The 13,305-nt window shown below is 35.0% G+C and overlaps 1 protein-coding gene across 1 annotated transcript; it reads left to right on the top strand.

The window, feature by feature from the left end:
* Window positions 1-2,897: 2,897 nt before the first annotated feature.
* Window positions 2,898-10,283, top strand: LOC136808341 (neurocalcin homolog). Its single transcript, XM_067064872.1, has 2 exons — window positions 2,898-3,723; window positions 8,299-10,283. The coding sequence occupies exons 1-2, from the start codon at window positions 3,477-3,479 to the stop codon at window positions 8,616-8,618; spliced, it is 567 nt and encodes a 188-aa protein (XP_066920973.1). The 5' UTR covers window positions 2,898-3,476; the 3' UTR covers window positions 8,619-10,283.
* Window positions 10,284-13,305: the final 3,022 nt, after the last annotated feature.

Below are 13,305 nucleotides of genomic sequence, written 5' to 3'. Positions count from 1 at the left end.
CAATAAAAGTAGTGTTTTCCTGTAAAACTAAATATAGAAAGACAACGTTTATTAAAACCTTGAGAAAATTTAGAAACCACAAAAAACGCCCCTTCAAGAAAGTTTGGAACCTTAAATTAGTCTTTCTCTTCCAAATAGAAACATGTTTTAGTAAGGAGACTCGGAATGTTGTGAGAAGAAAGGCGTCTGCGTGTTATTGGGAAAAAATGAAGTTAGTGAGATTCAAAGCCGTGGACAGTCTCACTTAGAGATGTATACAATAAGTTGATGAAGATTTCATATACTTGGCCAGTCTCACTTAATCTCACAAGGGTAGAGTTTTTTGGACATTAAATGGACGTCAAATGAGCATTTTTTGGTAGCTTGGTTGTGTAATAATGGGAGTACTGTTTAAAAATTTGTTTCATATTTTTAAATAAACAGCTCTTGAGATACCTTCAGTCAATAGCTTCCCACCATTCATTCTCCAAGTAGAAAATTATGTTTGGCAAGAATCGGTTTTGTTGTTCTCTTGGTGGAGCTATTTCAGATCTTATCACCGCGTAAAGAAAGAATGGTAGTTGAAAACCACGCCTTTTTTCTTCGTTGCGGTGAGTACCCGGTGAGAATTTCTCTCACTGAGATTGAAGGGGTTTTAAAAGGCAAGTTATAACTTGTAAACACTGGACCTTTATATATGTTTAAAGATTTGCCCTATAGTGAAGTCAAAGTGTATCTGGCAACCATCGGTAAAGTTTGTTCAATTGGAAATTATATTAGAAGATTTTTCGGTTTTGTGATTTGAACGAAAAGGATAATGTGTCGACGACATTAGGTCTACCGAGAGGGAATCCGAACCACAGATTTCTGTAAAACCAAAAGGGCTAGATGTCGTGTTTTAAGCTCTTCCAAGCAAAAAAAGTCGCAAAAATTATTGCTGCAATTATTTTCGAAAACCCGCGAAGCTTCTGATTGGTCAAGCGCTGAAATTCTATTGTAACGTCACATGACCTAGCTAGGATTTCCTACCTAACCTCAGCACACTTTTCAGCCAAAGTACGACATCTAGCCCTTCGGGCTTTATAAATCTATGATCGGAACTCTGTGGTTTACGCTGAACATGACAGTAAAGAAAATGGATACAATGAATAAAGAAATATTTTACTTTTTCTTGATTTTCTCAGAATCTTTGCGATCGTCAAGAATTTATTAACATAAGATAAATTTTGTTTCACAGTTTTCATAGTACCGTACAAACGGAAAATAAAAATTTATGCAAAAAATGCTTGTGGGAACAGATTTTCGCAAATAAAGTCAAACTTGCAAACTTGCAAAAACTTAATTTAGAAGTTGCAAATAATCCTGGTCAAATAGGATTTGATTTAATTAAGCTGTTAGATAGTAAAAGAACTTTTTTTATATATGATTGATTGAATGATGACACGCTTCTCCTTACAGGGGATGTCCGGTTCGTTATTGAGTGGTCTTGGAGTCGTCTTGTTAGTACCGTCTATGCTGTAGTTTATAGTGCCTGCCAGCTTGCGAGACACTGACACACAGTTATTCGGATCAAGTGTATTAGTCTGGTGCGAACCACTAGGGAACAGTGAATTCTCAACTCATCCTTGGTGTATTGTGAAATCGATCGCACAGTCACCGATAGGTTTCTTGAGCTTATGTCTACTTAATTCCCCTCACATGACATTGATTGGCTCGGAGGGATGGTACATTCACTTGTGAATCACAGTACCTAATGGGAATCGAATCCCGATCTCCTACATTTATGGTCAAAATCTATTGAGAATTTAGCTTATTTCCTCGTTTTTCGAGATTTGGATTTCGGGCGAGAAATATTCGGATATTTCGATTTGGCACGGGTTTTTAGACTTCCGAGCTATATTTGGACCATTATTGAACTTTTGGGTCCTCGATCTTAAGGTCGTCTTAAGTCTAGCGTTAAAACTCAAAGTAAAACTCTACTCTTCCAACCTAACTTAGAGCACTTCCAAATCGTTTGTGGTTTTGAAAATTCGTGAGAATTTCCCTTTTTTTCCAAAATATTTATGACCGTGATTGTAGACGGCAGTCAAGATTGATAACCATTACACTACTGCGTCCTGAATTTAGACCTGCACCCTTTTAATCTTCAAATCTTGATCTTAAGATAAGGTAAAGATAAAGTACGTAGATTTGGTGTTGGGTGTAAGATATTTGATACACCCCTGTCTCAGTGAACCGGTTGCAATATTTAAGCTAGTAAGTAAGGATAAAATGAAAGTACTGAATGTCGATTGGAAAGGGGTGACATTTTCTACTTCATTGTTTACATTACAGATCAAAGATGCGGTGACAATTCTTAAAATCATTTCATCGGGGATGAGAATTAAGTAGAATTTTCTAACAATGAAATTCGTCGGTATTTCTTAGGGGGGACGATTGTGGTTGATTTTCCCAGTGGGTAGATATTCCACCGGGTGTGTGATACGGAGGTGTTTTATAGAAAAATATCGAGTTTCTGAACTAACTGCAAATCAGAAATACTTTTCATTTAAACACCCCTGTCTCACAACCCCGTTGAAACTTTTTCCTACAGTGGGGATAAAAATTTCGATTGAAATCTCAATGCACAATGGGGATAAAAATTCTTATTCTTCCAAGGTTAAAAAAATTCTAGGGTATTTTTTCCACCGAAGACAAGATCTTGTCAGATTTTCCACTAGGGCTGGTGCCCCAACAGGTCTGTGACACTGGGATGTATTTAAACATTCGGATAAGTTTTCCAAATGGATGTGTTATTATAAAGTGGATAAAACTTTGTTAATGTTTGAGTCTAAAAGTAGAAGTAAAATTTATCAGGGACTTTTAAAGTCTTTTGAAGTCATGTCAGCTAGATTAAACATTGTTATTTATATAATTTTATTGTTATTTTAGGGAAAGGAAAAATATATCCTTTAAAGTAGATTTAATGAGAAAAATAATCTTATGATCTTTTTTGATGAAATTTGAATCCCAAAAATTTGTCAATATAAAAGAGATAAGGTCATCAAGTACTTGTTTTGATAAACTTGGCATTTGACCATAAAGGTTGTTGTATTAAATCTCACTAATCATCATACAAGATAAATATACAAACCTCTTAAAACGCAAGAAAGAGTGAAAGGAGTGCGAGAAAACGTCTTTTAGTCTTTACACATTGTTGGATAGATTTGAATTTGCACAACGAAGTGATTTTCTTGAAGAGACCACCGAGTCATTTATAGGGACGTATATATCTTTGTGAAAGATATCCAGAGCGACAAACATTTTGGATTGGAAGAGAGAACCATTTTTAAATATCTTCTGTATCGTGGTATATTTTGAACTGAGTCAAGAGATTTCCTCCAAGTCTCATAATAATTCACCCTTAGTGAACCGAAAGAGATTTTTGAAAACAAACTGTTGACAAGAAATCTAACATTATTCATATATAGATCATCTAAATATTTGAATATCTTATTATGGGTGTGCATGGATCAAAAAGTAAAATACCACCTCAGCAACTATGTGAGTTGGTCAATCATACTCATTTCGATAGCAAAGAGTTGAAGAAATGGTATAACGGTTTCCTGAAGGAATGTCCTGACAATCAAATGAGCAAGGAACAATTCATTAAACTGTATGGTTCGTTCTACGCACATGGGAATGCAGCGAAATTTGCACAACATGTGTTTCGTACCTTTGATTATAACAGTGATGGTAACATAGGTGAGTCTCTTGATTATTTCCTTTATTATACTCTGGAAATCGTGTAAACCCAGGGTCAGAAAGTTTCAAGCTTTGCACAATAATTGAATTAACTCGTTCTAATTAGAATCTCTATTATTCGAATCTCTCTGTAACTCGAACTAAAATATTGCGGGTCCCTCAACTGGAATGTCTTTAAACTACTCTCTTTAATTTGAATCTTTCTCTAATTCGAAGAACATATTTGGTCCTGTGAAGATCGAATTACAGAAAGAGTCAATTGTACGCATGTGCTGCCTTCTGATATCGGTTCTCAAATCGCTTTAAAAAGACAAGGCGAAAAAACAGGAACATCAAAAATAAACCAAAAGGTTTTCAACCAGGTTAACAAGGCTATTTGTATTACGGCTGTCGAACATGAGCTTCTAAATTTAGATCAAACAGCCTCGAATCGACTTTTGCTACAATTTTGCTAAAACTAGAAAGCTAAGAAAATCTAATTGGCTAAAAACTGTACATATTTTACATTTAGAGAGTCTGTCTATACACTCGATTACACCCCTGTGTCACAGACCTGCTGGCACCCCAGCCCCAATGAGAAATTTGCCCGAAATTTCGTCCCCGTTTGTAAAAATACCCTACAATTTCAGCCCCACTTGGAAATTAACTTTGTTTATTCACTTTAATGGAAAACTTGAACTAACCATCATCACATGAATTTTTGGGCTGGAAACAATACAAATTCTTGTTGTGAGACAGGGGTGTTTTATTTGACATTTTTCGTGCGAATTACACGGAATCGAAAGATAGTACAGTAGATCTAATTCGGAAGTCGCATATATTTGGTGAACTCGAATAGGAACTTTTTCATGATCAGGGTATTTTTCTCACGGTCGTTAGCGATTCTTAGAAGTTTTTTGATTCTTTAAGAATTTTAGCTATGGAATTCTTTTGGAATATCTTTCGATGAATATTGTTAAAATATGGACTAGTAAAACATCCAAGGTTAAAGGCTATGCTGTGACCTTTTGATACTTATCTATTTCGAGCATTTCCGCATAGGGTCTGTTACAAAAATGTTAACATTTTCATGAAAATATTTTTGCTTTCCTCAAGGTATAAACAGTTTAGAATTCCAACTATTAGTAATAGTGGATCGAAAAAAAACTATAAACGAGCTTTTATCAACGCATTATTGACGCTTGGTGACCACTTTATTGAACGAGAGAATGGAATAAAAGTGTCGGATGGATAATTGAAATGACTATTGACTATTGACAATTGTTAAAATATGGACTATCAAAAAGTCGAAGGTTAAAGGCTATGCTATGACCTTTTGATCTAGATCTATTTCGAGGATTTCCGCATAGTTTAAAAACAACCACAATTTGTCAATGTTGAATCGTCTTTTCTTTTTTTTCTTAGCAACTATGTTGTGGTCGAGACACAAAAGGGTCAAGTATACTATGAACAACACAGTTTAGCTTCCTCCAAAATATACCTTTTATAAAAGGTAGATAAAATGGATAGAGTTTAGCTCCCTCTAAAATACACCCCTTCTCACAAACCCAGTGGGATTTTATTAGCCAGTGAGGATAAAAATAACGGACCAAAACTCGATGCGGATTCATATTCCTATGTTTTTTCTGGCTGGGGATTTGAAATCCATTGTTTTCTAGCCAAAAATTAAGCACAATATTTTGCAGTGTGGGTTTGCTTATCTGATCATTTTCAGCGGGACAAAAATTTCAGGATAATTTTTCACTGGGGACGATATTTTGGCCGATTTTTCCAGTGGGAAGTGTTCCCAATGGGTCTGTGAGAAGGGGGTGTTAAATTTTAACATGAGGCGATGGACATAAAGAACTTTGATATTCAAAGAATTGAAGACAGAGAACCTCGGCAAAAATAGGTGCTGGGTATGTGCGGACGGTAAGGGTCGGGTTTTTCACCTTTCAAAGTCTCTCTAAGGGTTACAAAAATCAGGAAATTTCAAAGTAGTCTCTCTAAGGGTGGGAAAAACCACGATTTTTAGAATAAAATTTTGATCTCGAGGGAAAAAATTACAAAAAAGTCTCACTAAGGGTATAGGAAATTCTCTCTAAGGGTCACTTTTTCACTAAAATTTGGTCTCTCTAAGGGTCGGTTTTCGGAGGTCCCGTCCGCACATACCCCTCATTCACCAACCCTAGTACCCCCCCCCCCCGGGCAGAGAACACATATCATCATGTTAAGCTTGAGTAGATTCTGTCTTTGAATTACAACTAGCATTTTACATGTCTTACAGCCCCGGTGGAACTTTTTTCCTCAGTGGAGATAAACATTCCCATTGAAATCCCAATGGCGTTGGAAATTCTATTGTTCCAAGGTTAAAAAATCCAGTGGAGATGGTTTATGAGTGCAATTTTTAAACATGGAATTTCAAATGGGGAGGAAATCAAACTCAATTCCCCAGTGGCGCTGAAATTACAGGGTCTTTTCCCACGGGGGACGAAATTTCTGCCAAACTTTCCAGTGGGGCTAGGGTCCCAGTTGGTCTGTGACACAGTGATGTCATACAACTAGCATTTTACAATTCTTCCATCTATTTAAGTGAGTTTACTTCAAAAGAAATAATCCCAATTTTCGAGCTTTGTCTAAGATAATCTTTTTCAGTTTCAGTTTGGCATTAGGGCATTGTAGATTGTACTCAGTAGAAGATAAATGATTTTAACGCTTATTTCACAAATATTAGGACAATATAGACTATTTATTTATGTATTGTTTCATTCCCACAAAGGTTAACCTTTTTGTCCATTTTCTAGAACCTTAGATATAGTATCAAAAGGTTTAACTTTAATTTACAAATTTGGTATGTTATTACAATTACACGTGTTTTTTATAAGAAATAACTTTATAAGAACATAAGGCTTCGATAGCCAAAATACTGAGAACAAGTTAAAAATATTTTAAGGCTTCGCGGACTCTAAAACACCCGATTTCTTAGGAAAATGGACAAAAGTACTCAAAAAAGGTAAAAAAAAGAACATGTTGAGAATATTTTTAGGCTTAAAACTCAAAAAGTTAAGAACATCCGAAGGCTTGAAAAATGTTAGATGTTCTTATAAAAAACGTATGCAACCTTGGCAAGATTAATATTAAACATGAATTTAACGTCTTTAAAGTAAAACTTTTTGGAAATGTGATTTTTAAGGTGACAAATGTCAATTCTTGAAATTCTTGAAATTCTTGAAAGGCAAAAGTTTTGATATTAGCTTTGTAGACTTTTTTTTTATAAGAACATCCACAATTTTTGTAGCCTTCGGATGTTCTTCATTTTTTGAAATGTAAGCCTAAAAATATTCTTAGCATGTTTTTATTTTGACCATTGTGTAAATATTTTTTACCATTTTCCTAAGGAATAGGATGTTTTTTGAGTCCTCAAAGCCTTAAATTGTTCTTAACTTGTTCTTAACATTTTGGTCATCGAACCCCCCCCCCCCGGGGGGGCACTGGGTTTGCGGACTGACAGTATGTGCAGACCGAAAATTGGCTTTTAAAATTGCAACCTTACAGTGCAGCAAAAATCAGTGAAAATCATACCCTTAGAGTGCATTTTCCCCCAAATTTTCGATCCCTTTCGGCGTGCAAAAAATTATCAAAATTCTAGCATTTTTGGTCAAAATATCTAGATTTTTCAGAAATTTTCTTAAATTTCTACCCTTACAGTGCATCTTTAGTTTTTCCGACCCTTACAGTGCATTTTTTAAACATATTGGAAAAGGTACCCTTAGGACCCGCACATACCCGTCGGTCTTTTTGCCCAGCTGCCCCCCCCCCGGGGGTCGAAACCTTATATTCTTATAGTATGCTCATATATAGTTTTGATAAAAGCTTCGTAGACGTTATAAATCATAATTTCTTGTTTTGGAGTTTGAAAGATGCACCTCCCCACTCTGAACACCTTCCTCTAAAATGTCAGAATATTTGCAGACAACATTTTTAGAGTCAAGAATAGTTGTTTAAGAATCAAAAATTTAATAACATGCTCTAAGCAAGAAAAGTTTCAGATGTTGCTTTTCTACTTTCCATGAGCCTAATCTTTTTTAAATCAAAAATATGTGTAACGAATTTTGAGCCAATGAAACACCGAAAAAAAACAAAAGAAAAAATGCTGGAAATATCTTCCACATCCACATTAGCATAGAATCATTAATTACAATCAAATCAAATACATCATGCAAAAGCGCGGATGTTAAACCCTTTCTATGGTACAACTTCTGGAATGAGTAAATAGACCGATAGAATTGAGATGGTAAAGTTGTGGTCAGAAGATTTTTTACACGCTTTTTTTATAAAAACCAGAAATCCTTGGCTAAGGCTCGGCTTTGTAACCTTTAATAGGGCTTAGAATCAGTATTTTCACTATCAGCATTTTTTAAATCTGAGACTCGGTTAATCCTTATAAGAGTTTGGACAAAATTGAGCCTCGTGTTCTTAAAAAGTTTTTCTTACAAAAAAGGGTATAATGGAAATTTGGGTAAGTTAAAAAATCAAAAACCTTGTAAGATGATAATGGAGTGTGCCTCGTCTAAATATTCCTCTCTTTTCCAACAGATTTCCGCGAATTCATCATGTCACTATCCGTCACAACTCGAGGTTCTATCGATGAAAAATTACGATGGGCATTCCAAATATATGATATCGATGGAAACGGTTTCATCACACAAAACGAACTCTTCAGTATCATGAAAGCTGTTCAAAATATGGTTGGTGCTATTGACGATGAAAATATCATGAGTAAATCAAGAATGTCTAATGTTTTCAATAAGATGGACCTTAACAAAGACTGTAAATTGAGTTTAGAAGAATTTCTTACGGGAGCACGAGAAGATGAGACTTTTGTTCATCTGTTGAGCGCTTATAACGGTAAATAAGCTTCAGTAAACGGATGGAGTTATACTGGTATAATAATGTCTATCTTTATTCTTTACTTAATATCTGAAATCTTCAATTTCATTAGAAGAATGAAAGAAACGTAGAAAGACAGTATGGTTATTCCATTGACCAGACATGTGTTTTGCTTTAACACCGACCTGGTTTTTGTTTCATTTGAAATCACAATAGTTAATGGATAATACTTTAGGCGTAGAAACTTTCGCGAGCAGAAACTTTCGCGATTTTCGCGAATTTTGGCCCTTTTCGCGAAAGTAAATGTCTTTAAAAATTCTAGGAAGGGCCATTCGCGAAAGTTTATGCTCGCGAAAAATTCTTGACAAAATAGAAAATCTGTAAAACTTCAAACTTTGAATAAAATGTAACTTTTATGGCACTTTTTAGCCTGCTAAAAGACTAATAAGTCAAAGGACAAATGTTTCAAGCCAACCCAAGAAGTATTTGTGTCTCTAAGCCATTTTTTCATGTGAAAATTCTCAATTTTACGTCTTGATTCGCGAAAGTTTATGCTCGCGAAAAATATTTTTCCGTTAAATTCGCGAAAGTAAATGTCGTGAATTTCGCGATTTTTCGTCCTCGCGAAAGTTTCTGCTCGCGAAAGTTTGTACAGTCCACTCTCGCTTATTCGAATTTCTATTATTCGAATCTTTCTACAATTCGAACTTATTCTCAGTTCCCGTCAGGGAAAACCCTCTTTAATAACTCTCTATAATTCGAATTCGAATCTATCTGTTATTTGAATAAAAAAGATTCCCGGTTTGAGTCTGAATTAGCGTGAGTCAACTGTACGATAGATGGATTCTTTAAGCCAGTCTCTGTAAAGGGGAGGGTAGGCCCGGACTGGCAGAACAACCGTTAAAGTGGGGAGGCTGAAGGATCAAAATGAGATAAAATTTTCTAGGAGTTCGAGAAAAATTCTTTCCATTTTAAAAGGTGATACGATGTAGCCATTCTATAATCCTAATCCTTATTGGTACTTAGTTCTTTCATTTTAACTCCTCTTTTGACAATGGTATTCTCACATTTTCACATTTCTTTCCTTCTGATATATCTAATACCAATATCTTAAGGCAGAGTCTAAGGTAGAATGCGCCAATGAAGTATAAGCCCGAAGGGTTAGAATCGATTCTTTAATTTTTCTCAGGCAAGAAAAAGTTAAGCCTTGAAAAAGCGCCGCATTTTTGACGACGGATCAAATCTAGCAATTCCTTTGTTTTTGAGTGATACTGTTTTCGAAATTCGGTAAGTTTTAATTTCAATCTGTCATTTGTGTAAAAACCAGGCGGGTCGCAGTAGCCTGCGCAACTTTGGTAGGATTTGTTGGCTTTAAATCCTACCAGGGAGATTCAATTCTAGCTTTTCGGGCTTATACTTCATTGGAATACGCCTTTTCGGCAGCCCGGGATGATAGAACGAGTTGGCCATTAAAGCTTATTATGCGTAACTAAAGAATTCTTATGATAAAATCGAATAATAATATAACATCATGTAAAATTTTATATACTTAAGTCAGTATGAATTTTTGAGATTTATGAGAAATTTTTTTGTTCATTATAATTAGTGAATTGTTTTATGAGGTACTTGTAAATATAACGAGGCATAGGGTATAAACCTGTAACAAAAAGATAAAAATTCTCAAAAAACTATTAAGGAGTGTGACTCTTCCAGCGAAACAATGACATTACCTATTCAGCCTAGAAAAAAGACCTAATTTAGATTCTACAACAAAATACACGTTTTTTTATTAGAACACCTAAAACTTGGCTGAGCCTGGATGTGCTTATTTTTTTAGAAACTTTCAGCCTAAAATGTTCTTAAATGCGTTCTTAATTTTTCAGACTACTCTAAATCGACAATATCATGCAAAATAAAGAGCACTTAAAATTGGTAAAATTTGAACAATTCATATTTGACTCTCGATTTTAGAAAATTCATTCCTAAGTTCAGTTAAAAGTGCGTGAAAAGAGGAAAGAATTGTAGTTTCTTGTCATTTTTTTCCAAACTGAGGCTGGGCATGTTCTTAAGATGTTCTTAATTTTTGGACGAATTTCAGCATCAATGTTCTTATAAACTAGGTTCTAATAAAAAAAAACGTGTACACCCACTTCTCAGGGGGTTGTAATTTTACGGTGTGACGAGATTGGCCCTTTTTTAGTATGGTATCACGGGGTTTGACGAAAAAAGAAATGGGAAAACGGTATTTTAAAATCAGACAGGTGACGGTTTTTAGTCTTATTTTTTGTCATTGGTCCGTTATTTTACCCTCTAAAAACCGATGTGACGGTTATCATAGTTATCTTTTGATTTCAATTTTCGGGATTCCACTATTTAGCAAATATTTTCACGAGAAAATAGTATTTCGAGCCCCCACAAATCCCCCTCTTCTCACTGATCTACTGGGACCCCTTCTCACTAGAAAAATTGGCCAAATTATCCTCCAACTTTTTGTCGCCACTGAAAATAACCAAACAAACTATCTACCGTGAAAAGCACAGGTCGAAATCATATATCGACGCTGTGCCAACGAATCGAGATTCTATTCAGCGCGCAATCAACGAAGACAAAAGTAACCATGACGACCATCTAAGATCTTGGATGAAGTTCAAAGTTGATATTTTTATTCCTGTCGTTGAACACAACTAAAAAATGTCATCGATGCTTTTTAAAAAGAGTCAGTGATAGAAAATCATAACATAAAGTCTGTCTATTATTTCGATTCAATTAAAGTGACATTTCCACATTAATAGTTTAGTAATTACTGTTATACATTTGGGATCATTGAAAAAATTTCTTTCGAAAGAAACTCACTTCAATTACACTTGGAGGTTTCTGGGGAATTCGTAAATAGTAAACTGCATACTGATAAGTATGCTAGACAATTAATAAGGTAATATTTGCTCTTCATCTTTGGTCGTGTTCACACTGCAGACCTTCCTTAATTAAATCCATTAACAACAAACAAAGAGATTCATGATAAACGAATACACTGGTTTATCACAGTTCTTTGTAGCTTCACAAAATCTTTTGGTAACAGATAATTGATTTTGCTTAAGCCTTCTGATTGGTCGTTTTTAATTGATAATCTCATGTAAGTTTGTAGACTGTGTTTTACGAAAAGTTTGATGTCGCGCTTAAAGCCAAATAAGTAGATTGAAGTTTTGAGATTAATCGTCCTCACGCATCAACAACACTGATTGATATGATTCAATTTTTCACATTTTTTCTCTCTTTTTTTTATCTTTTCTGTTTTGCTGAAATATACTTTAGTGCACGAAACGCTCCTTTTGTTCATGTTAATGTATCTTCCTTAATAAAATCTTTTGTTTTAAGGGAAGCCTCTACCCTACCTTCCAGTTTTTATTTGACGTCAACTAGATCAGACGCTTTTGCAACGCTCTTCGAAAAAATGGCTGAAAACAAATAAAAACATCAAAATTCATGAAAATAACATCAAAATGGATAAAGATCAGCATTTCGAAGCAGCCTCATCACCTCAAGCTTGCACGCCGTCAAGATGTACTGAAGACGATGACCTGGATCGCTTAACATGCAAAAAATGTAAAAGATCAGTTCATTATGAGTGCACACAGTTACCCCTGTATCAATTACAAATATTCGTGACATCCTACAACGATCATTACTTATGTTCAAACTGCGTACGAATAACGAAAAACCTAAGAAATAAAGTGGGAAAAAACACTCAACATATGATGCAAAATGAACTTAAAAAGAAAGACGACGTCATACAAAAACTGAACAATGAGGTCAACACCAACACAAAAACCCGTGATTCCATCAAAAATGACCTCAAAACCTTTCTGGCAGGAAAACTACAAGAGATGGAGGAAAAGACAAGAAGCATGATAAAGGAGGAAATAAAGCACACAGCAGAAATAATGACGGAAACATCAAAGAAAACATACGCCGAGATTACCAAGAAGCAAAAAGAAGACTTAAAATCTGCCGAAGAACAAAAACGGAAGGAAGAAAGTGAAAAGAGAGACATAGAATCTAGAAAACTGAATATGATCGTTCACGGGTTTCTCGAATATTCAGGCCCAGATAAGGAAGAAGAAGAAAATGGGAAAAAATATGACATATTTCGGTTCCGAGAACTCCTAGATGACATCAATGTTCCAGAAATCAATGTTACTCACCACAGATTAGGAGACAGAAAAACAAAAAATGGCCGTCCTCTGAAGGTCACCCTGCAAAGTCAACATGACAAAGATCTTATCATGAAGAATTTACACATGCTAAAAGAAACTTGTTTCTTTCAGGTAAGTATAACGGAAGATTTCACAATCAACGAACGGAAAAAGATCAAGGAGATGCACGAACAAGCAAAGAAACTCAACAAAAACAATAACGATAAAGCTTTCAACTGGCGCGTAAGAGGAAGCCCAAGAACAAAACTACGCCTCGTTAAAAAATTACAAAACCAAACAAAAATATTTTCAAATTACAAACCAAAATGCTCTACAGAAGAAATCGTCAGCGATTGGGCATTAACAGATGATGATGAATGATTCATTTTGTAAAATAGGCAGTCGAACTCTATTAGCTTTAAAGCTAGTACAGATTTGTACACATTTTTCGACTTTAAAGAATATATACATTAACATTAACATTAACATTAACAAGACAATAGAGCTTACGACTTTTAAT

The sequence above is a fragment of the Clytia hemisphaerica genome, unplaced genomic scaffold (assembly GCF_902728285.1).
Source record: "Clytia hemisphaerica strain Z4C2 unplaced genomic scaffold, Clytia hemisphaerica genome assembly, whole genome shotgun sequence".
In the NCBI taxonomy this organism is placed as follows: Eukaryota; Metazoa; Cnidaria; class Hydrozoa; order Leptothecata; family Clytiidae; genus Clytia; species Clytia hemisphaerica.
Note: the sequence above shows the minus strand (reverse complement) of the source record. Positions and strands in the feature narration are given on the sequence as shown.

Bases quoted from the DNA above. Each gene is read 5' to 3' on its own strand.
- LOC136808341 (XM_067064872.1), top strand. From the start codon at position 3,477: ATGGGTGTGCATGGATCAAAAAGTAAAATACCACCTCAGCAACTATGT. The intron at 3,724-8,298 runs GTGAGTCTCTTG...CTTTTCCAACAG, and splicing joins TAACAGTGATGGTAACATAG to ATTTCCGCGAATTCATCATG.